Source organism: Hylaeus anthracinus, unplaced genomic scaffold (genome assembly GCF_026225885.1).
Source record: "Hylaeus anthracinus isolate JK02 unplaced genomic scaffold, UHH_iyHylAnth1.0_haploid 4, whole genome shotgun sequence".
Classification (NCBI taxonomy): domain Eukaryota; kingdom Metazoa; phylum Arthropoda; class Insecta; order Hymenoptera; family Colletidae; genus Hylaeus; species Hylaeus anthracinus.
In genome coordinates, this window is record NW_026535289.1 from 4373675 (window position 1) to 4395670 (window position 21996).

The 21996-nt window shown below is 36.7% G+C and overlaps 3 protein-coding genes across 5 annotated transcripts in view; 2 read left to right on the forward strand and 1 right to left on the reverse strand.

The window, feature by feature from the left end:
- LOC128894563 (dipeptidase 1-like) overlaps positions 1–21996 on the forward strand; it is a 756062-nt gene that overhangs the window by 235213 nt on the left and 498853 nt on the right. The gene's annotated exons all lie outside the window — the stretch shown is intronic.
- LOC128894577 (tRNA-uridine aminocarboxypropyltransferase 2) lies at positions 15857–17393 on the forward strand. The gene is made up of 5 exons (XM_054156413.1): positions 15857–16120; positions 16249–16410; positions 16481–16661; positions 16723–16925; positions 16990–17393. The coding sequence occupies exons 1-5, from the start codon at positions 16038–16040 to the stop codon at positions 17117–17119; spliced, it is 759 nt and encodes a 252-aa protein (XP_054012388.1). The 5' UTR covers positions 15857–16037; the 3' UTR covers positions 17120–17393.
- LOC128894550 (protein arginine N-methyltransferase 7) lies at positions 17179–20354 on the reverse strand. Of its 2 annotated transcripts, XM_054156369.1 has the most exons (10): positions 20239–20347; positions 19842–20007; positions 19606–19755; positions 19301–19522; positions 18997–19229; positions 18787–18916; positions 18505–18731; positions 17869–18427; positions 17650–17810; positions 17179–17567 (listed from the first exon to the last, which is right to left on the reverse strand). In XM_054156369.1, the coding sequence occupies exons 2-10, from the start codon at positions 19980–19982 to the stop codon at positions 17309–17311; spliced, it is 2082 nt and encodes a 693-aa protein (XP_054012344.1). In that variant the 5' UTR covers positions 19983–20007; positions 20239–20347; the 3' UTR covers positions 17179–17308. The 2 variants fall into 2 exon arrangements, with proteins under 2 accessions (XP_054012344.1, XP_054012343.1); XM_054156368.1 differs by having other exon boundaries at positions 19842–20354.

Here is a 21996-nt window from a genome sequence, read left to right on the forward strand (position 1 = left end):
TACATTACTCGCATATTCAAAATTCAATTGACCCAAAAACGTGATATTTTCTTTTAATAAGAAGTTAATATGAATGCAAAATGAAAAGTATTTAAAAGAATATATAGAATAGGATATTTTTGAAACTTGAATTACATACGGAAGTCACTATGATAATTATCACATTTTTTTAATAACTTATTTCTAAAATATAAATATACACTCATATAGAATATGGAATTTTATTTGCATTTTTATAGATTTATTCTTTCACGACGGTAAGGAAAGTATGAATAAAATACACACGATCCTTGAAAGAAAGAATTTACATACAATTTCTTATCCTCATTTCTCATTTTGGGATTTAGAATATTGGAAGACAATGAGAAAATAAAAAAAGACCAAGGTGATCGAATTTTGACCAATAGAAATACCCTGTTATATCCAATCACAGCTAAGAAAGCAAGAACAAGAGAACCAATGTAAAAAGGAATAATTGCACCCCTCGATGTCAAACACCAGCACGATCCAAAAAACACAATACTCGTGCACAGCAGACCACCATCCCTCAAGATATTCGTAAATAAAAAAAGACCGAATCGATGGTATTTTTACCACCAGCAATGCTTCACTCCCCGTGATATCCAATAAAAGTCAAGAAAACAAGAACAAGAGAACCGATATAAAAGGAAAAAATTACACCCCTCGTTGTCAAACAGCAGCCTGCAATACCAGTGCAAATCAGAACAACCCTTCGAACGTCGAAATTGCAGAAGTCCAAAATCACTTGGGATTCCCTCTTTTTCGCAGCAGAACCCCCCCCCCCCCCCCGCGCGACTGCATGTATCTTTTCCGGCGGGCAGGAAGTTCCTTAAAATTCAATATAAGCCCCGCGGGCACCCCTGTGAGACCGGGTCGCCACCCCACCCCCCACCCCCCGCGTCGAACGAGTCCCTTCAGAGCCGATGGCGACGGGGCCTGGTTACCATGGCGATTCTTTTGCTTGACAGGTGGCTGCAGCCACCGCCAACCACCCTCTCCCAGCGCCCTCCATCTCCTCCAGACTCGTTTGTTCTGCCTGCCACCGGTACGACGAACCAATCGCGCACAGCGAAAAAATATTCAATCACGCGTCAAGAACTCGAGGGCGGCGGTAGTGGTGGTGCCGGTGTGGTGGTAGCAGTGCCGGAGAATCGAATCACCCTCGGAAACCCCCCTCGTCTTCACCCCACCCTCCGTTCGCCTCTGACCAGGGACGAAGGTCGATGGCGGTGGAGGTCGAACCGCCCCTGCTTGCAGAGGGACGCCACCCCCTCTCCCCCTTCGAGGTACGATGGAATAATAAAATGCCTCGGATTACATATTCAAAATCAATGGCTCCATACCTTCGACGTACAAAGGGGTGGGTGGGATCTGCCGCCCTCCGCTCCCACCCCATCGTCACGAGGAAGAAGTGGAGGGGTGGACGGCCGGACGATTTCGCGGCCGACATTTTAAGCAACCACACCCTCATTTGCAATTGTTGTCCCTGTTTACGGTTTGTCTTGAAGATTTACCTTTCCACCCCCTCCACCCCCTTCGAGAGACCCTCCTTCACGGAATAATTGACTATGTCTTAGGTCCACGTCGATTCTTGGAATTTTTATGCAAAACTGGTGGGACGGTTAACGAGACGCATTATATTTTGACGTGGTTAATTGGACAGGACGAATTAACAGGAATTAGATGAATCCGAGATCTCGTTGGATAAGAATACAGGCGGCTCTCGACTTTCGCACATTTTACTTTCGCACGATTCGCTACTTCGCGTGTTATTAAACCTTCAACCTTTTAAATTAAAAGAAAATGCCAAACAATGAAAAACTGTTTCTGGAAACAGTTTTCTGGATTTTATAAATTTTGAAGAAACATTGGGAACTGTCAAAGATGAAATATTTAGCCTAATGAATGAACTAAACTTAGACATCAACAATAAAGATGTTGATGTGGTTGATTGAATCTCACTCAGCACCGCTGTCAAACGAATACTTAATTGAGCAACAATTGAGTAACAATAAAATACACAATGGAAGTGAGGAAGAAGCCGATAAATACGTCATGACTTTGACAATTAAAAATATGAATGAAGCCTTCATGCATCTTGACAAATTTTCGACTATCATGGAAGAATGTGATCCTAATGGAGAACAAGTACGTGGGGCAATTGGGAAGGCATGCTATAAAAATCTTTATCAAGAAAAGAAAAAAAAGGGTGGTATTCAACTACCTCTTGGCAAGTTTATAAAGATAACACCCGAAAGCATTTAAACACGCCTCTTTAACTTCATCATGTATACGTATTGATAAATAGATACTTTCAAACAGTTTTTGGTGCATATTTTTTTACATCCCTCTTCTTTCGAACATTCAACATTTGCACACACTTTCAGGAATCAATTGTGTGGGAAAATCGAGGGGCCACTGTATCGCAAACATAGGGCATTGGTTTTGAATTTAAGAGAACTGAATTTTAATTATTGGAGAACATCTTGATAGCTTATTTTGTATCTTTGAATGAGTAACTTTTATTTAATTGCAATTGTAAGTGTTTGATCTAAATGTACTTTATTATGTTACTGTATAGATTTAATAAAGGTAAAAGGTGTAAGTTGTTATAGTGTTTTATCCAACGGATTATTATTTGATTATATGAAAAAAGTTTCGATTTAATTCTTTTGTTTCTTAGACAACTTTCATACCATTGAGTTGGTAAATTTAATATTATTCCATTTTTCTAGACATTCTATATTTCTATTTATCATTTATTGTTTACTAGATCTATCTAATACCAATAAAACATTTACATCGAATATTTTAATAAATCACAGTACTTTGTATCATTATAAGTGCCGATCACATTCTAGATCTAGAAAGTTATAATCAATTAAATTAAATTAAAACCAGGCAACTTTTTTCCAACATCTAACGAAAAATGCTAAAATATTAAGTGATATCTCTGTATAATCTATATACCTATAGAACAATCTACATTTTTTCCAATTAATATGTATCGTAAATAAGATTACCATTTAATTTACAAAGCACGATAAACAATTTTTGACGATTGAATTTTTTATATCAGCGTATAAATGTATGTTTTACATTGCGTTTTTCGAGAAAAATGTGCACCTTTAAATCGCCGATCACCCTTAGAAGCTGGCCCTTAATTAGCTGTAATTAGGCGCGAACAAGAATGGGCTGCAACTTTATCGAAGTTGAGGGGTGGAAAGTCGACCTGATCATTATGAGGTCTGAATTACGCGCGATAATTTCACGGACAATCGGAGAGGAAATGGCCGAGAGGATACTTCGCGAGAATTAATCAGTGACTAATTGATCCAGCAGGGATTAAGGTCATCGTCTTAAAGTGGCGGCCCGGAACAGTTTTTACCAATTAAATTAATTGGCGCAATGTTGCCGATTGAATCTATCGACGTCGAATTTTCGTTCAAGCATTGAGAAATCGAGGACTCGAGGATATTGGAGGACTCGAGGCTTTAATAATTTCAACCTTCTGAAACATTCGGGCACGAGACTGTTCGAAATCTTTTTACCCTCGATGAAAATAGCGGATATCAATTAAGCTAATTAATTGAATACTTTGTGAAGTACCTTAAGAATACTTCTTCCTTTGAATGAAAAGAAAAGTTGAAGACTTTCTTCGTCGACATACATTTTCCCTTTACTTAATTTAAAATGTCGTTTTTCACGTGTCCTACCACTGCCCATCTGATTCTACTGATTGTTTCTTAAATCAAATTTCTTTTGTATGATTCGAAGTCACTGAAATAAAACGATCATTTCAAAAAATAATAGATCGATATACATTGACATTCTTACATTCTTCAAGGATTAGGAAGCTTGAATCTAACCAAATAAAATTAATTGATTCCTATAAACTATCTAGATCCATACGAGAGTATAATCACAAGGAATGTCATTCAATTATTTTTTTTATATAGACCAAACATAATAAATTTTACAAGCAACTAAATTAAGAATTCTACTGTACAATTCATGTATAATAAATTTGATCTATGTTAAAAATTACTAAAAATCATCGTGTATCGTATTTCACATGTATAAATTATCACATATTACTCAATTATAGTTTCGTCTATCATTTCTTACATATACATGTTTCTCACATTCGACGAAGCAGAAAATTGTTCACAATTAAATAACTCGCCAAAGCACAACTCACTGGAGCTAAATATCAATCGAAACTAAGAAACAACGAAATCCATTTTCGCCACGAAACAACGAAATTCAACACAAGAAAATCGCAGCGGAACAATCCTCAAACCGAGACAAACACTTCGAAATCGTTAATCGAAACATCGGAAATCAATTCCCGTTCGTTGTCCTACCGACACCTCTCGCAATTACTTTCCATTTCCTCTTTTTTTCTTCTCTCCCCCATTTCCTCTCTTCGTTACGATTTCCAAGGATACAAAAAACCTGCGACTCGTTTCACTGACTGGCTGCGCGCGGAGATGATTCATTGAAGTAATAACGTGGAGATATGATGGCCGGCCGTTCTCAAACTGGCCTCTTGCATTTTGCATGAACGTAGGACTGGTTCCCGATGGCAAAGGCCACCCTTTCGTCGACCACGTGGTGGGGTGAGTCCACAGACGTGGCCAGGTTTCACGTGACCCCTTCAAGATTCCATACAGAATCGCCATTGTGATAATTCGTTCTACGCGAACTGGACCTTCGTAGATGATGCTGATTTACTTATTGAGAAGGTACAATTGGGAAGGTTTGAATAACTTTGTATGAAAGTCACTGGACAGGGGTATTTTTGTGGCGAAGAAATGAAAGTGAAATCAGAATAATGGTGGACTCGTAGAAACAATGTTCATTGTGTTTCTCTGTTCAACTAGGTACTTTTAAATCGTCGATAGAATTGTGAAATTATAATATACAGGTACGAAGGTAATATACTGATTTGAAAATAAGAATCGAGAAATGGAAAATAAAAGTTAAAGTACGGAGAACTTTAACCAAATTAATATCGAGTTATTTGTGACGGAGCATGTTGACGAAGGTATAAAAAGTTAATTATCGTGAAGGAGTAAAAAATGGGGAAAACAAATTTATAAACGTGTTGAAACGTTCTGATTACCATGCATTAGACATGGCGAGGCTGCGTGGACTTTCAAGAGAACCAAAAATGTTTATACAGGCAGTAAGAAGAAAAGAAACGTCGACCATTCTACTAATTATTTTTATCACAAGTCGTGAAAGATTCCTGATGTTGCTAAAAGAAAATTCTCTACCTTTAATTTTCAAGATTCCTGATGTTGCTAAAAGAAAATTCTCTACCTTTAATTTTCAAGATTCCTGTATGTGAACCTGTCGGACATCGAACTCTAATCCAGACACAAATTTAAAATTCCAACTAAAACATGAACACTTGTCCATTCATCCTTAAATTTTGTTGTTATTAGTAACAGAAAAATAATTTTGAACCATTGCTGATCCATAAGCGCTTATACCATGTTCAATATACATGTACAGGGTGTGGCCGGACCATGAGTACAACCGAGCAGAGGGTGATACTACATGTAAAAATAAGCCGAAAAAAAGAAATAACATTCTTTCGCTTGACGCTTCGTTTTTGAGAAAATCGAGCTTGAAAATTTATCCAGTACGCGTGCACTGGATTAATAAGGCAATGATATGTACGCGTCAACAAAGACAGCACTTCGACAATTTAATCAATAGTGTTATGTAATTAACGTTAGAAATGTCAATAAAATTAATGAATGTATTATCCATACATTAACATTTCTTATTCATAATACATATCTAAACCTAGAGGCGGTACAGTGCGCGCGTACTGGATAGAATTTTCAAACTCGATTATCTCGAAAACGAAGCGTCGAACAAAAAAATGTTATTCCTTCTTCCGACTTATTTTTACATGTAGTACCACTCTGTGCTCGGTTACACCAATGATCCGGCCACACTCTGTATATACATACATATTTAACATATTTACTACATAGGTTGATGCATGTGAGAGTCAAGGTGTTACTCAGTCATTGCATTGCTTTCCACAGCCTTATGTCGTTTTACATGCTAATTGTGTTTTATCTCCAATTTATATTTATTTATTTTATGATTAATTTATGACTTCCATTCTTAAACAAAACCTAGAGTTTAACTCATTGGGGCACGGTGGGATTAAAAGTGTCCCACATTTTTGATGGACCGTAATGCATGATGGGACATTTTTAATCCCACCTCGAAATTTTGCAATAGCTGCATGTGTATAGGTTTATATTTCATCTTATTTACATAAAGCAGTTGGTAATATATTCATCCAATGTTACAAATGTATGCACTTATGTTAGCAACTTTCAACATGCTAATACCGGTTCAACAATTGTTGTAAGCGGAAGGTTTATTGCGATAATATTTCTTTCCTGGTTTTATGTGAAAAGTCGTAGAGGTAAGTTAATTTATATAAAAATTAGTTCTATTAGTACCATTCATGAACCCATGTGGCACGGTGGAACTATTTGAGTCCCGCCATCTAACAACAAATTCGATTAAATAATTATTATTATGTTATTTATATTTATGTTATTTTATATTATTTTGTTATTATATTTATTTTGTTACATTATGTGATACCGTTATTAATAAAAATATAACAATTTTGTTTGATTTCAAACGCAATAAAATTCCTGTGCAACATGGGTCTATTTTATGACCTGAATTCCTGTCCCGCAAAGAGTTAAAATACAAACTGAAATATTTCAGACCACACAACTAGAACTCTAATCAATCGTATGAACATCACGAATAAATCTCTATACCTTGCTTTTAATCGTCAACCATTACCCTAACGAATTATTGCCGATCTCGTGGGTACCGACACGACATACTTTCAGATGTCGACACAATGCTTTGATATCTCGCGAACCGACGTAACGATCTTCGCGAGTCGTTCTTACGAAACCGTCACCGAGCAACGAGACTAAGCGATAGACAATAGCAACAGTGGTTTTTTTTTGCTAGGGCAGCTGTCGAGCGCAAAACCAGAGGGGGACATTACTTAATAAACGTGCGCATCCGGGGTGCGGTCCGGTTGGCATTGTTTCAGGATCGGTAAATGGGTGCTTGCCAGCGGATGCGTGCGGCCAAAGGGTTAAGGATTAAGGGTTGAGAATCCTGGGCTCGGACTCACAATGGACACCTGGACGGGTCCGTAGGAGCCCAAGTGCAAAAAAAAATCCTTTTTCCAGTCGCCTCTGGACATCTGCCATCGATCGCCATTGCGACTGCCGTACCTCGATGGACCACTGGCCATCGGTGGGTTAGAAGTATTACACAGGGGGTCTCTAAACTATTTTCTCAAATTTTATTCATTCTACTGATCGTGCTGATGGAAGATGGTTCATAGATTTGTCTGAGAAAAATTTTCCTTTAATAAATTCAAGTGTAACGATCTTGTTTGTGATTTAGTTCGAAATATTAATTCACGTAGCAATACATTGGTCCTTAGTGTGTGTGTGTGTGTGTGTGTGCGCGTGCGCGCGTGTGAATCATTCGTCAGTTTCTAAACTGTTTACTAAAATTTTATGCATTCTGATTGTGCTCGTGGAAGGTAGTTCAGGAATTTGTTTGAAGGAATTTCCTGTGGCAAATTTAAGTGAAGCAATCTCTGTGATTTAGTCATAGATAATTCATGTACTAACTACACGTTACATATTAAATGTGTACCAAATATATACGCGATTTACTGACTTTACCATCATAGGTTAATTTTGGTACTGAATATAAGTATAGTAAGAAGTTTAAATTTGATCTCATATTTTATTTTGTAATTTTGTGTTTTCCATTTTATAAATAGGAAGATAAATCTATTACTCTTTCAAACACTAATATTATTTATACTCGTACAGCAAATAACAAAATTTAATATCATCATGAATTGTCTTGTTATCAAATAATCTTAAATTAAGTGTAAGTTAACTATTTAAGGAAGCAAGGTATGATACATTTCATGGTGTTATATGATCCCAAAAGGCCTAAGGTTGAAAAGTGAGCCACTGTTGGGAAGAGGTCACGGTGAGAAAGAAAAGAATGGATTCAACCAAATCCAGAACGCCTTTCTTTCAGAGTAGGAAGTGTGTATACATGTTTTATTGTTTTATTTCCTACAGTTATATTTTGATAAAATTGCCATTATCTATAGGATCTACAGGAAATTCTATGAAGAATTCAATGAAGAATATATTTATCCAATCAATATAAAAAAAAACAGCTAAAATTGAACAATATTTTCTGAGACATCCTAATATTATTTAACAAACATTTCACCAATGTAGCTGCTGTTTCTTCAAAACTGAAAACGGTTGTCTATAACACTATGGAAGATAACTTGGAAATCGGTTATATGCAAAATATACTCAACGGCGGATTGATTACATGAGACCACTCCATTGGCTTCCTAGTACACAACATCTTGCGCACTTTTATTTATATCTGTTGGGTGGCTCTGAAATAAGAGATTTACGGTACAGGAGTAATTACACGCGAAGACCTAGTGCAGCAAATTAATAACTCAATTAGCAGGTTTCAACTTCCAGATAATTTTTAGTATAATAAACCCCATACTGCGAGGCTGTAAAATGACGACATTTTAAAATAAGGAATTAAGTATCGCGAGTAATCGCTTCTTATGGCACCAACATTAATGTTATCGAACTATATGTGATACTGATTAACAAATTACGTACTATGCAATATGTAAAGAGTATATTTCTCATCATTTGAAAAATGTGATTTAATTAAATTAAATGAACATATTTACATAGAAGTCACTTCGTCCCTGTTTAAACTCCTTGTAAGGAAAATTATTGTAGATAGAATTCTATTCCTTCCTGTTTTAATCGTGACAATGTCGAGCACGTATAAGACATTGGAAAACAGTACAAGAGGTGCATACACACAACAATTAAAGAACTCACGTCACCCCCAACACCGCGCTAACGACCTCAGAGTGCGAAAATCTCCTCCCTTCTCAAAGGATGAAGTACTCAAGTAAAGGCGACGACTGGAAGTTCGTCGGACGCCTTTTCCCTAAAAAAAAAAGAAACCATCAGCTTTCAATTTATTCCGCGTCTCTCGCCCGAGCGAGATCTGGTCCAGGAGATTTTTCGCGACAGAAGAAAGCCTAAAGAGGGGCACTTCAAACGGACTACCGATACAGAGTTATGATAATTATTTCGCGCAACCCTTGAAAACGAGATGCACGAGAGAATCACTCGAAGACTTGTTTTTTTTCTTCTCTCTCTCTTCTTCTCTTCACTTGAACCAGTGCCACTCCCGGGGGCTCTCGTGTCTCAGGAAAACAATAACTTGCATAATAAGCAGGGCGAATAAAGAGGAACCTGTTTCTCGGATACCACGGGCCCAAGAGGGAGAAGAGAAGAAAAAAGAAGCGAAGATCGGTGGTAGAAAGGGCAGACGAAGAGTCTCCTGGGCGCTAGGATGAATAAGAGAATCTTTGGTACGGGCCACGCAGTCTCACGAGTTATGATGATCTTTTTTTCGGCACGCCAATACAGGTATATTGAAATCTCGCGGCGGAAGGACAAAACGACTCGCTAATAACGTATGCACCGTGCAGCTGGCACCGTCGTTTTGTTCTTCTTGGCGCTACAGGTTCTTGAATTTCACACACGTCGTGCCGCGGGTTCTCGATGGGGTCGCTGCGGTTCCTTGCTCTCGCTTTTCGCTCTGTCTCTTTTTCACCCGGGGATTTTACGGAACGCTTTTCCCCACCGCTCCGTTTTCGTCCAACGCCAGAAGAACCCTCTATTGTTTTACCTGGCGAGGACCAGTTTTTGTTTCACTCTGTCTCTCTCGCCACGGGGCTTATTATATGCGCTTTCTGCCGTTCCGTGCACGCGATTGTTCGCACGGGCGAGCTTCGAACCTGATTCGTTCGCGCAGAGAAAGAGAAAACCGTGAAGGGTCGCTCTGCGAATCCGGTCAAACGGCGAGGAGCGAACACGATGGCAAAAAAATGAAGCGATACAATAAAGGGGTTAAAGTTGATACAATTGAGCGAGAAACGACGACGTTGCACGCGTGATTTATTTTTACAGTCAGCCCTCCTCCCTCGGCCGCCCCTCGCTCACGGGGGCATCGGTGCCCCTATTGTCTTTCCACGCATGGCGTTCCATGGCGGTGGCAGCGGAGGACTGCCTTCGCGATGACTTAAAAACTCGACGCCCGTGCCTATTGTTACTTGGAAGTTCGTTACGGCTAACGAACGTTGTGACAAGTTTAGGGATCGGAGCCAGAGTGCTAAACGGTTGCCAAAGTGACGGCTTTTTATCGCGAGGATTGGGGAACGGGGATCGAGTGATTGTTGTTCGTTTCAGCAGTATAGTTTCGTTGATCTTAGCAGAAACGAAAAAATAACCAATATGTCGAAATTGTATATTTGTTATTGAAATTCTTTATGGGAAAAAGATGCGAATAGTAAATTTAAGGTTAATACTTTACCCACCGATAACGTTTGGACATTTATTTAAATTTAATAATATTTTTTTTATTTTCATAGCATTAGTATTATATAAAATCGATTTGATCAATTGGAACCGTTTATGGAATTATTTTTATATAATATTTCATGATTCAAATAATGATAGGAGCATAGAATGCTATCTCAGGAAGAAATAGAAAAGTATTGCTTGTCGTGCCAAAAGTATGGAATGTTTCTTTAACATCTATAAGTAGCAGAAAAAAATTAATTTATGCAGAATTTGTAAATTTAATTAGGTTACGGGAATAATAGGTAATTACAGGTAATAGGTAATTGCAGGCACTACGATAAATGTTAGATGGTCTTGTTTCCAATTAGGACAACTTGTTGAGAACAGTAAGGAAACCACCAACGATGGAGTGAGTTAAATATCTGTACACGTAGAAATATTTTATAAAATTGTTAAATGTATTTTATGATGTAATTGTGACACCGCACGTACAGGGTCGAATAAATTATGGTGTTGTACCATATATGGCTGTCGAAAGTCCAAATTTAGTGGCACGATACAGAACGCAACCATTAATCATCGGACCACGTACTGACGCAACATCCCCTGCATACCACTCGAACACGAGATGGCATGCGACGCCATAAATTGCTAAATTAAAAGGTTGAGAGGACCTACAAAATGGTAACGCTGTATTGTTTTTTTACGACTGCGGAATGAATCCGTTGCGATGTTTTTATATATTCCTATTTGCATCCGAACGATGCTCACGTATTAGCATATAAAGAACGCAATGTATTACGGATAAATAAACAGAAGAAAACAATAAATTGAAGAAGAAAATAAGAAGTGTTTAACAATACATTTGAAGGAAATAAAAGTAAGTTACTTAGATTGGAGAGATGATAAATGATGTACATTTGCATATCAAAATTTATCAATTTTCAAATCATAATTGCAGGGAAAATAAATCTTCTACTTTTTAAATCACCGAAGTAGTGTAACGTCTTTAAACAAATTTCCAATCTGTTCATGTAACAATTTAATTCTTAATAAATTGTCTACTTACTAGGAACATAGTAGCACAGATGAAATGCATAATAAATGCAATTATAATCTAAATTACCCCTCAACAAGCTAATAAAACAATTAAATCCTGTTCATTTCTATATTTCCTATTTCCCTCGTACTCCCTCTAAACCAATTACTTATAAAATTAATCGAAAACCAATACTACACGGTTTGCTACATTTCTACTGCGCGCGCGTCTTTCTTATCGGAAATTTTCGTAACGAGAGCCCGTGATCCGTCGGTCCCGGAGGGCCGACACGTCCGACAAATCGGTTCGCGGGCATAAATTGAAATGCTAAAAGCGAAATTGGGTAGGAATTAGGAAAAACGCCGCGAAATGGGACGATGATTACGGGAGGTGAGTCGCAGACGGGTGGGCGACGGAGGGTTGTAAAGGAAGGAAGGGTCGAAAAGGGCGGTCGGCGGGGGTGGGTCCCGCTGGGCGAAGTCGGAATTCTCCTCGTCGTTGGGGGCTGCGCTGGCCATCCGAGTCCATGGTGGAAACAGCGAGCGGAACGAGGGCGAAGAAGAGGGTGAGACCACGGCGAGGGCGGTGGGTGGGGGGGGGGGGTGGACGTGGATGCGTCTTAGCGATCGAAAGGGGCGGTTGGCAGCGACGCGGGGGAAGGGGAGCGCAAGGGAACGGTTACGGGGTTGCGATGGTGGAGGGTGCCTCCGAGTGCCGCGTAAATAACTTCCATCTTCAAGGGTGCAACCACCCCCATGGAGGGTGGACCTCGAACGGCAGAGAGAAAGAGAGAAAGAGCAAGCGGAAAAAGTAGAAAAAGAAAGTCCAAAGACCGGCGAGGGGGGTGTCCGCAGAGGGATGGTGATTCCATTGGAAGAGGGAGACGTAAAATATTCTTAATGAGCAAAGACTTTCAAGTATTGACTCAAAATGGCGGCCGTCCTTTCAAGTCGGCTTGTTAAGCATTATTCCGCGCCCTGCCGCCCCGCCCCCGCCTTACCCCTCGCCCTTTCGCTTTGTGCGAATTCTCGTTTTCTCCCTCGTCTTCTTCGTTCTTCGTGTGCACCGGCTTGTTTAGCACCCCAGTATCCTACGCAAGGACACCAATCCACCCCCCCCCCCGTATCTAACCCCCGCCCGCCCCTTTCGGTCGGTGTACTGTCGCAAACAAGGCCGTTCGGAAAAACTGCAAAGAAACGACGAGAAGCCGATGCCAGCCAGTCTCGTCGATCTTTTCGGGGTTTTTATTAGGTCGTGGAAGACAAGGAACCCCGTCTCTTTTCTCGGTTCTCTCGCCCCCGTGTCAAAGGGAACGGGCTCACAATGAATCCGTTCATTATGAAGGAACAAAGTCTTTTTCGTTATAATATTTATAAGGTTCGATGTCCCGACACCGTGGAGATATTCATTCAAGTTCTCAAGCCTTCGCGCGCAAATATTGGACGACGCTTTTTCGACGAACGCGTGGAATATGCGGATTAGATACACTTCGAACAGAGGAAAGGGGAAATTTCTAATGGTTGCTGTGGGATATAAACAGAGAAGCGTGGGTGGATAGATCGTGTCTCGCGTAACGGTGCGTGTTCAAGAGGGAGTTACTTCAAAATGGAAGAAAGAATAAAGTGTAAACGTCGCTTCAATGGAAGAAAGGATGAAATATGACAAAAAGAAAAAAAAAATTGTTGGGTTAATAAAGGAATCGGACCACCAATCTCACAATAACGATAATATATTTGATTAACGATGCAACGTGGTCGCCGGTCATAGCTCGACTAGCCGCATCACACACACACATTCGCCTAGAAACAAAAAAGGCTAGCACACACATACCTCATACGGAGGCGTGTAGATATTTCGCGGCATTTTCAATAAAAATTAACTTAAATTTAAATTTACAATTATTTGCGATCTACAGTGTACGAAGAACATTGTCGTCTTACTGATTTTTCGGTAATATCAATAAAAAATGGTACTCTCGATACGAAAGATTTAATTAGGAATTTTAATAAATATGTGATATTTTATTGCGACTGTATTTTGGAGAATGCTCTATTTTCACGTTCTTGTACGTACAATATAATACTTTATCTATGTTAAATAAATAAAATTCGTTTGGGATTAATTTCATTTTAATTCGCAATTTATATTTTATTGAGGCGCTGATCTATGAAAGGGGTAAATATCACAAAACGCATCTTATGTTTATATGTATAAAATTCCTACACTATCTTAGGAAATTTTGAGTTTCTCGTAACACAATAAACCTTGTGTTACTTGTTACTTGACAGCAAATATTAATAAAATGCAGAGACAATCATTTCTTTCTTTCAAAACTGAGAAATATTCGAAAGCAGAAGCTAGTAAAAATAACTAAATAACCTCAGCGACTTAGATTTCATTCAAGGGTGAAATATTGTTCGATGGATTCCAATGATGGATACGCGACTCTCGGTTTAGGTAAGTCGGCTGAAAATTCCAAATTTTTCGGGATCCTCTTACCCGAGGACAGAGGCTATCGGGGCTTTTACAAAAAGGCTTTCGTACGAATGGATCGAGGAGTGGATTATTTAAGGGTAGGAGGCTTGGGCGCGCTGCTCGAGGCTTGTTAGAACTTGGCTTTCGCTTTGAGCCTCTGTGCACCGCTCGTCCTCCTCGCGAGGGGTTGGAATAAGGGTTAAAAATGTATAGGATAAGATAGAGACCGCCCAAGGATGAAGAAAAAGAAAAAGAGGGCCAATAGCTCGGGGCCAAAGGAGAGAGTAGAATGGGAAAAGAACGCGAAACCGAGACAGAGGGAACTTTCATTATTGATCAAAGAAACTGAGTGTCGCTTCCCTCCCCAAAAGCTTGTTCTATTCAGCTCGCCTTCAGCTTCCCATTAAAAATACCGGCGTCATCCGCTTTTTGCTACGTCGGCACGATCTCGCTTTCCGATACTACGGTGTATATCTTCTGTTCTTCTTTATCCGCTCTTATTTACACCCAGCTACAGTTTACATAGACACCCTAATTTTGTTATCAATATTATTGAAAATATCGAGCTATTTAACACGTTACCCAGACTAATAATCTTGCGAATTTCTACGAGGATAAAATTTTGCTTCAACGTTAGTTGGAAACTACATAATCTAACATTTATCGTAGTACTTATTATTGCAATTGAGGATTATTTTTGTTACATTCTGTAGTGAAAAACTCAACACATTTTTTTTTTTGGTGTAGGTAAAATAACCACTAATGGCACATGAATTTTCAATTTGTTTAATTATCGATAGGCTGAGATGTATCAGAATTGTACTATTGGAAAATATGATAATAAATCATACTCATATAAATAAAATATGATAAAAGTATTAATAAAATTTAATCATTACATATTTCCATACCAATCGCTGATGAATAAAATAGTTATTAATATTACAAGCAATAAACTCCCTTTTCTTTTAATGTGAGGATGAGATTTAATTGTTGAATTAATTCTACTATCGTTACAGTAGTTTATGCCTACTGACTTATGTCCAATTGAAATGTTACTAAACTGTCATCATGCATATTGTCATTCTGATCTCTGGCAAATGAAATAATTCACTGATCAGAATAAAGGCATTAATAAACAATGAATTACGCTACGAGGTACTCGATATATTACCTGAAAACACTTGAGAAATACATGTGCTTTATCAAAATAATTTGAATGGTTTAATAACCCCTGAAGTCCTACTCATAATTCAGAAACACCCTATAGATAGTAAGATGAGACACAAACCCCACAATGTGGGGGACAAAGTGCGCACTCTGCTAACCATGTCCCCAAACTGCTCGAAATGCAGTTATGGTATAACCTTTTTACAGATTTCATCTTACATTTAAAGCGTTCAACGTTATCGACTCAGAGAAACCCTTTTACCATTCTACAGTATTCTGATGTCACAACGAACATTATCGATTGTAAGCAGAAGAAGATCTCAGCGCTACTAGCGGTGAAAGTCAAAAGTAATCGAATTTGGCGGGAATGCTAGATTTTTATTATTTTGAAGAACAAATTTTATTACAAACTTCTGTAATGTAACAGTATCTAAACGCATCAAAGGCGTAAACAGATTGACAAAAATGCGCCAAATTTAAAAAGTGAGCAATCGAATTGTCGACTGTCGATTCGATTAAAAGCGGGAAATTCAAGTTTCAGTTATTCGATGGAATAGAAATATTAAAATATACCTTGCAACAAAAATACAATTATAGAATGTGATTTGTTTATTTTCTCTCTTCTTTCTGCGTATATTTAATATCGGAAATGTAGTTTACTTTTTATCCACAGTACCTTTCACAGGCATAAATGCTTACATATTGTTGTTAGAGTTTGAATGCTAACCGATACTATTAATTATGCCTGTACTTCTATCAACCAATTGTTCTATTTGACACTTTTTTTATTTTCGTAATTCGATTTTATAATGAATGAAGAAACTGTGTGGCAAGAACTATCGGAAATACTTGCTGATCCTCCAGAAGCGAGAGATAAATGTTCGCAATGCAAGTAAGTCTACACATGGATATTGTTAGGTTATAATTATTTCGACTTTCTTATTTTATTTAACGTGATCATTGAAACGTGTGCATTTATAGATATCTTGAAATTAATACTTCGTTACTATATTTTTATAGAAGACCAGTGCCAGTATGTTGGTGTCCAGGATTACCAAAGCATCCTGTGAATCCTTCATCGAGAATAATAATTTTACAGCATCCAGCTGAAGCAAAACGTTGTTTGCGAACTGCACCTATGCTTGCATTAGGTCTGGAACCTGGCAAGTGTGCAATTTTCAGGTGAGTTGTTTAAAGTATTATAAATAATGGGAAAACAACAGGACCGATGGTATTATAAAATTGACTTTAGGGGAAAGAAATTTCCATTACATAAACATGATGGACTAACAGAAATTTTAAATGATAAAAATACTGTATTACTGTATCCATCTCCTGATGCTGTAGCACTTGATCAATTAAATCCAATTGGTAGAGATGGACAAAAGCCTTATAATCTTATATTGTTAGATGGAACTTGGCCACAAGCAAAGGTAGTTCATATAGTACTTTAGGCAATTGTTAAGTTGATGAAAATATGACTGTTGTTGACAGGCAATATATCATTCAAGTCCAGCACTTTCTAATTTACGAGCTTGTAAATTAGTTGGTGTTCCAACAAGTGAATATGTTATTAGAACACAACCAACTGAAGGTTGCTTGTCCACACTTGAAACTGGTGCAATTGCACTTTCTATTCTGGAAGGTGATTCAGAATTGAAAGATAAAATGCTTGGACCCCTACATTATCTATGCAGGTCAGTTTAGGATACCTCAAATTAAAAATATAATTCACAGAATTAATAAGTATGGAAACTTCAGGTTTCAATTAGAAAACGGGGCTGTAACTCATCAGAGTAAGGAATTTTTAATTAAACAAAACGCTTATCCCAAACTTATAGGACGGAGATTAGCTAAGCAGTTACGTATGCTACCTGAAGAATCTACGTAACATTTTCTGTCTAATAGTTTAAAATAATAGATAAAGTACTAATTATAGATATTATGAGATTCGTTCTATAACATATGTTTAATTTTGATAAACATGTACAGGGACAGTAGTTCGTAAAGATAAACAAATTACATAAATAAGCATCGTCTTTAATTTAAAGACACATATTTTTATAAATATTACGTCACGTTATTTCATAGTTTTGGTCAATATATGAAAATCAAATTTCATATTTCCATGTTGTGGCATAAAGGCGAATGACCATTGAAGAACATTTTGTTGTGTAACATTTGTTATTTCTCTAAATAAATGTACACCTTGTCTTGTAAACGGATCCCATGATATCCGTTTACCAGGCTGTATTTCTGCATTAGGTCCTGATGACACTGTAATCTCAGAATCCAAATGCCAATCAACCCATAAAGCCACCCCATTACAGGATCCATTTCTAAATTAATCAAAGAAAATACAAAAAAACAATAAATATTAATTTATGGTAGTCGTTAATATCGAATTTTAAAGATTCTTACTGTAAAATAGGAATGGTATTTGAAGTGTTTATATTTTTGTAGTCATTTGCATTTTGTGTTAAATCAAATTTCTCAATAACAAAAGGTAAACTTAATGCTTTAGCAGGATATTCCCATAGCGGTTGAGCTTCTATTGGACTATCACTTTTCTCACTTGATGCCTTTAAAATATTGAAAATATTAATATCTTCATTGTATATTTTTAATATATTGACTCACCTGAACAAGTTTATCGAATACAGATAAATCGAAACCTTCACAAATTCCAAGTGGTGCACGTATCTTATGCAAATCTTTAAATTCAACTACAACACCCATTATTGTTGCTGCAATTGGAATCCTTTCTATTTGAGATGAATATTTTGAAGAGAGATACCAGTAATACAGATTTTCCCATGGTACAATAGAAGTAATAAAGTATGGTTCGCCGAAAATTAAATTAATTGTGTCTTCTGGAGGTAAATCATCTATTGATTCAATGATTTGTACCCTTCCTATGAGTTCATTTGCTTTTATAAACATTTCTGTACTTTTTCTGGATAGAAAATTTGTCTCTAAAATAAATACTTTTTTCGCGCCTAACTTAATAGCTGCAAGGCTTAATAAACAACCATCTGACAAACATAAACAAACTGTGTCTAATGTAACCTTCTTCTCCAGTGCTTTAATATATTTTTCATTTCGTTTTTCATCATTTAATTGCCCTATACGTGTCCTACAGTATGCTACATGAACTCCACAACTGCAGACAGGTCTTTCACAATCTGATGTTTTAGTTCTATAAATAAATAACTATATCAAATAGTCTGAAGAAAAAAATAAAATACATAGAACGTTTAAATTAGCTCAGCATACATTGAATCATTTATCAACTGGAACCATAGAGAGTATTCATCATGATATCCAATCAAACTAATTTCAGTGTCAGCAATGACTGAAGTTTCTGTAGGTAAGTAGTAAATAGCTTGCATCCAGTGATCTCTCCAAGGAATTAAATCTGCTATTTCTGTAAGACTTATACCTTCATCTTGTAATTTTTTTGCATCTGGGTGTTCCCACACTGGTGCACAACTTAACAAAACCTATACAAAGACTGTTTAGTAATAAACTTAGGAATATTTTTCCATATTTTATTACCTGATTATCTATATCCATATTTAAATCCCACCACATGAAAATAGCATGTGCAGTACCATTTGAAGTTGGTTTTGCATGCAAACATACTTTTTCATTGTATAGAAGAGGAGTTTTACCAGAGAAATCAAACCTAAAGTGTTGAGATTGTATTTTATGATAGTTGTACCATATTTTTAGCAAATTATTGCAATTTATGACACATATATTTACCTAAATATAGCCTGAGGTGGTAATAAAGGTCTAAATGCATTACAGGGAAATTGTGTTAATTGTATGTCATGTACTGCAGCTGCTCCAAAACAGGATTTTACACTATGTGGGGTATTTAACAAACACCTGTTTTTATATTGAATTGGTTGTGTAGTATTCCACGCATGTACAGCAGGACTCTCAATAACTTGTACCCAGATTGTAGCACTATGTGGTACTACAATACTATCCTCCTAACAAAAGAACCTATTGTAGTGTACCATAATTATATATCGGTGTATGAATTAAAAAGTAACATTTATACTTCAAGGAGATAGTCAAGAGCATGACGGAATGTAGAGAGTGCCCCTTCCCCAATAAGTTCAGTATCAAACACTTCGGTAACTAAAATGTTTGCTTTTTTTTCCATATCACCATCTTTTCCCACAATCATTTTTGTTGAACGTTTTTGTATTAATTTGATTTTATCTTTAAAACCATTTTCTTCTATTATTTTTATGGCACATTTAGCCATTGGTGTGAAAGCCTAAAATTAATCTTAGAGTTTCCAACTTGTCCAAATTTCAAATTTATAATGTATATAACAATTTTTGCAAAGAAACTATTCACCTCACATGCTGTTACACTATCTGCACCACATTTAGCAGCCATCATTGACAATAAACCAGTACCAGTTCCTATATCAAGTACATTAGCTTCTTCTCCAATTTGATGCTTTCTTTCAACCGCAGTTTTAAGAGCAATGTAGTATTTTTCATTCTACCACCCCAATTAAATAGCTTAGTTTTGCAAACATTCAAACAGTAAAAAATAGTTTTAAAATAAACTGAATATATAGTACTAACTCTTTCGTGATCATGCAACATATCAGCAAAGGCCGATCTTGCAACTTCTTGATGATAATCATAATTTTCATCCTTTTCCTCCCAAGTGATGGTACCGGTTAAAGGATTTAAACATTGAGTAAAAATACTCATGTTGCGCATGATACTTAACCGACTCAAAGAAAATCTAAACATATACTTTTTCTTAAAGTTACCTACTAATTTCTAAAACTTAGCATCTAACTAACAGTAACTATTCATTAAAGAGTAAACTCAAAATAAACGAAAATTCACGAAAAATATATATTCATCAATAGTTTTCTTTGAAAGAATCAAATATAAATTAAACAATAGGTTATAGTAGATCGGAAATGTAAAGAAGAAATGCACAGAATTGTACTAAAGTTCATTCGCAAACCTTGAACGAAAAGAAATCGACACTACGAAACAAAATTAATTCGAGATCATGTGCACATTTTTGTCAACAATCGGGATATGACAAATGTAAACTAAGGCATGTGCAAAATGTGTACGTCATAGAATACATATGTAAGTATAGATAGGCTTTCGAGGAAACAATTTTTCAGTCTTGTCTGAAAACATATCAACGCAGTAACTTATCTACAGATGGATAAATCGAACCAGGGTTGAACCATGAAATTGAAAATTAGTTCCATGACGAGTGTCGGTATTATACCAACTGAAATATTGACATGAAAGATTAATTCTGTAATTTAGCGATAATCAATTGCTTTACATTAGAACGCAGTCGTTAGATGGCGCTACGAGTACCGTTTCTGTAAGACGGTAAATAAATAGCGGGATTTGAAAACTGGATAATGCTGAATCTAGAGAGAAGTTTAGTGTTATTACAATTGAAAGTAACAGCTTTAGAAATGACGTGATTTCAGTAAGACAGATTGTACAACAATTTTGAGAGAAGACAAAAGAACAAATAAATTCTTCGCGATTTTCAATCGTTATCATTTTCTTTAATGACGTGTGAAAATATAATCAAGTCAAATGATCGTATATTGTCGTTGACGATAAAAAGACTCTTAAGGGGTTAGTCGCAGTCAAGAAAATCGAAACGGACAATTTCTTGTGTGTGTGTTTTTTTACGGTATTAAAAAATAATTTTTATTAATGAAATGTACATATACATATTACAAAGTATGTCTTAAAGAACTATAAAAGAATTTTTGTTTTAAAGAAAGGTTAATTCATTTCGTCATAACAGGCGATGGCCTGTGGGTGGCCATTTGGTCTATAAACTGGTGCACCTGAAAACAAAACTAAAGGCAGATTTAGAAAGTATATTAGACTAACGGGTCCCTGATCGAAGGATTTTTTATTTTCTTGTATACTTTTTTTTTTTTTATTCAGTATTGAATCGCTTAATTTTAGTGAAAAAATTGAAAATCAACTTCAAATGTACGTCATTTTGTTTTAAATTAATTTTTTCCAAAATCCTTCGATCAGGGACCCGCTAGACTAATATATTTTCGAAATCTACCTTTGTTTTTGTTTTCAGCTAAACCAGTGTAGAGAAATCTTGCTCACCGCAAACCTATGTTTTTAAATCATCGTCTACGTCATCGGCTGTTATGACGATATAAATTAACTTTTCTTAAAACAAAAAATGTTTTTTTAGTTCTTTAAAACATGCTTTATAATATACTTAATTGTTACTTATGCAAATTATTATTTAATAACTAACAAAAAAAATCACAAAGAAATGTCGTTTTTCCTCTTCCTGACTGCGACTAACCCCTTAAATCTTCAATCACAAGAGTATATTGATATAACCAAAGTGAATTGTATTTTACAAAACATTGTAAAATGCTAGTGGTATCAATCAAAGTGTCCACACGTTCCAGGACACATTTCTAAGTCAAACATTTCTTTTCAAGCATTTTGTCTCCGTACTTCAATTTTAATTCTGCCAATGAAATCTCTCCTGGTTTTATTCATCTGAAACTAAGGAAGAGACGAGTTCAAACGATTCAGAAAATCGTAAGTGACGTAATCCCCGTGTGGCCATCGATTTCATTTTCATTACCCAAATCCCATCCTCTTCCATTTTTACAGTCGTTTCACCGCCATTCATTCTCGTTTTACCGACTCGCTACCTCTCCGGGGTATTGTTGTTTTCCAGAAATGGCGAAAAATCGAC

What these genes read in the sequence shown, in the direction of transcription:
- LOC128894577 (XM_054156413.1), top strand. Translation starts at nt 16,038, where the DNA reads ATGAATGAAGAAACTGTGTGGCAAGAACTATCGGAAATACTTGCTGAT. An exon ending in GGCAAGTGTGCAATTTTCAG is followed by an intron (nt 16,411 to 16,480) that starts GTGAGTTGTTTA and finishes AATTGACTTTAG; the next exon opens with GGGAAAGAAATTTCCATTAC. An exon ending in CCCCTACATTATCTATGCAG is followed by an intron (nt 16,926 to 16,989) that starts GTCAGTTTAGGA and finishes TGGAAACTTCAG; the next exon opens with GTTTCAATTAGAAAACGGGG.
- LOC128894550 (XM_054156368.1), bottom strand. Translation starts at nt 20,015, where the DNA reads ATGTTTAGATTTTCTTTGAGTCGGTTAAGTATCATGCGCAACATGAGT. An exon ending in CTCTTGACTATCTCCTTGAA is followed by an intron (nt 19,230 to 19,300) that starts GTATAAATGTTA and finishes TTCTTTTGTTAG; the next exon opens with GAGGATAGTATTGTAGTACC. An exon ending in ATATGGATATAGATAATCAG is followed by an intron (nt 18,732 to 18,786) that starts GTAATAAAATAT and finishes GTCTTTGTATAG; the next exon opens with GTTTTGTTAAGTTGTGCACC.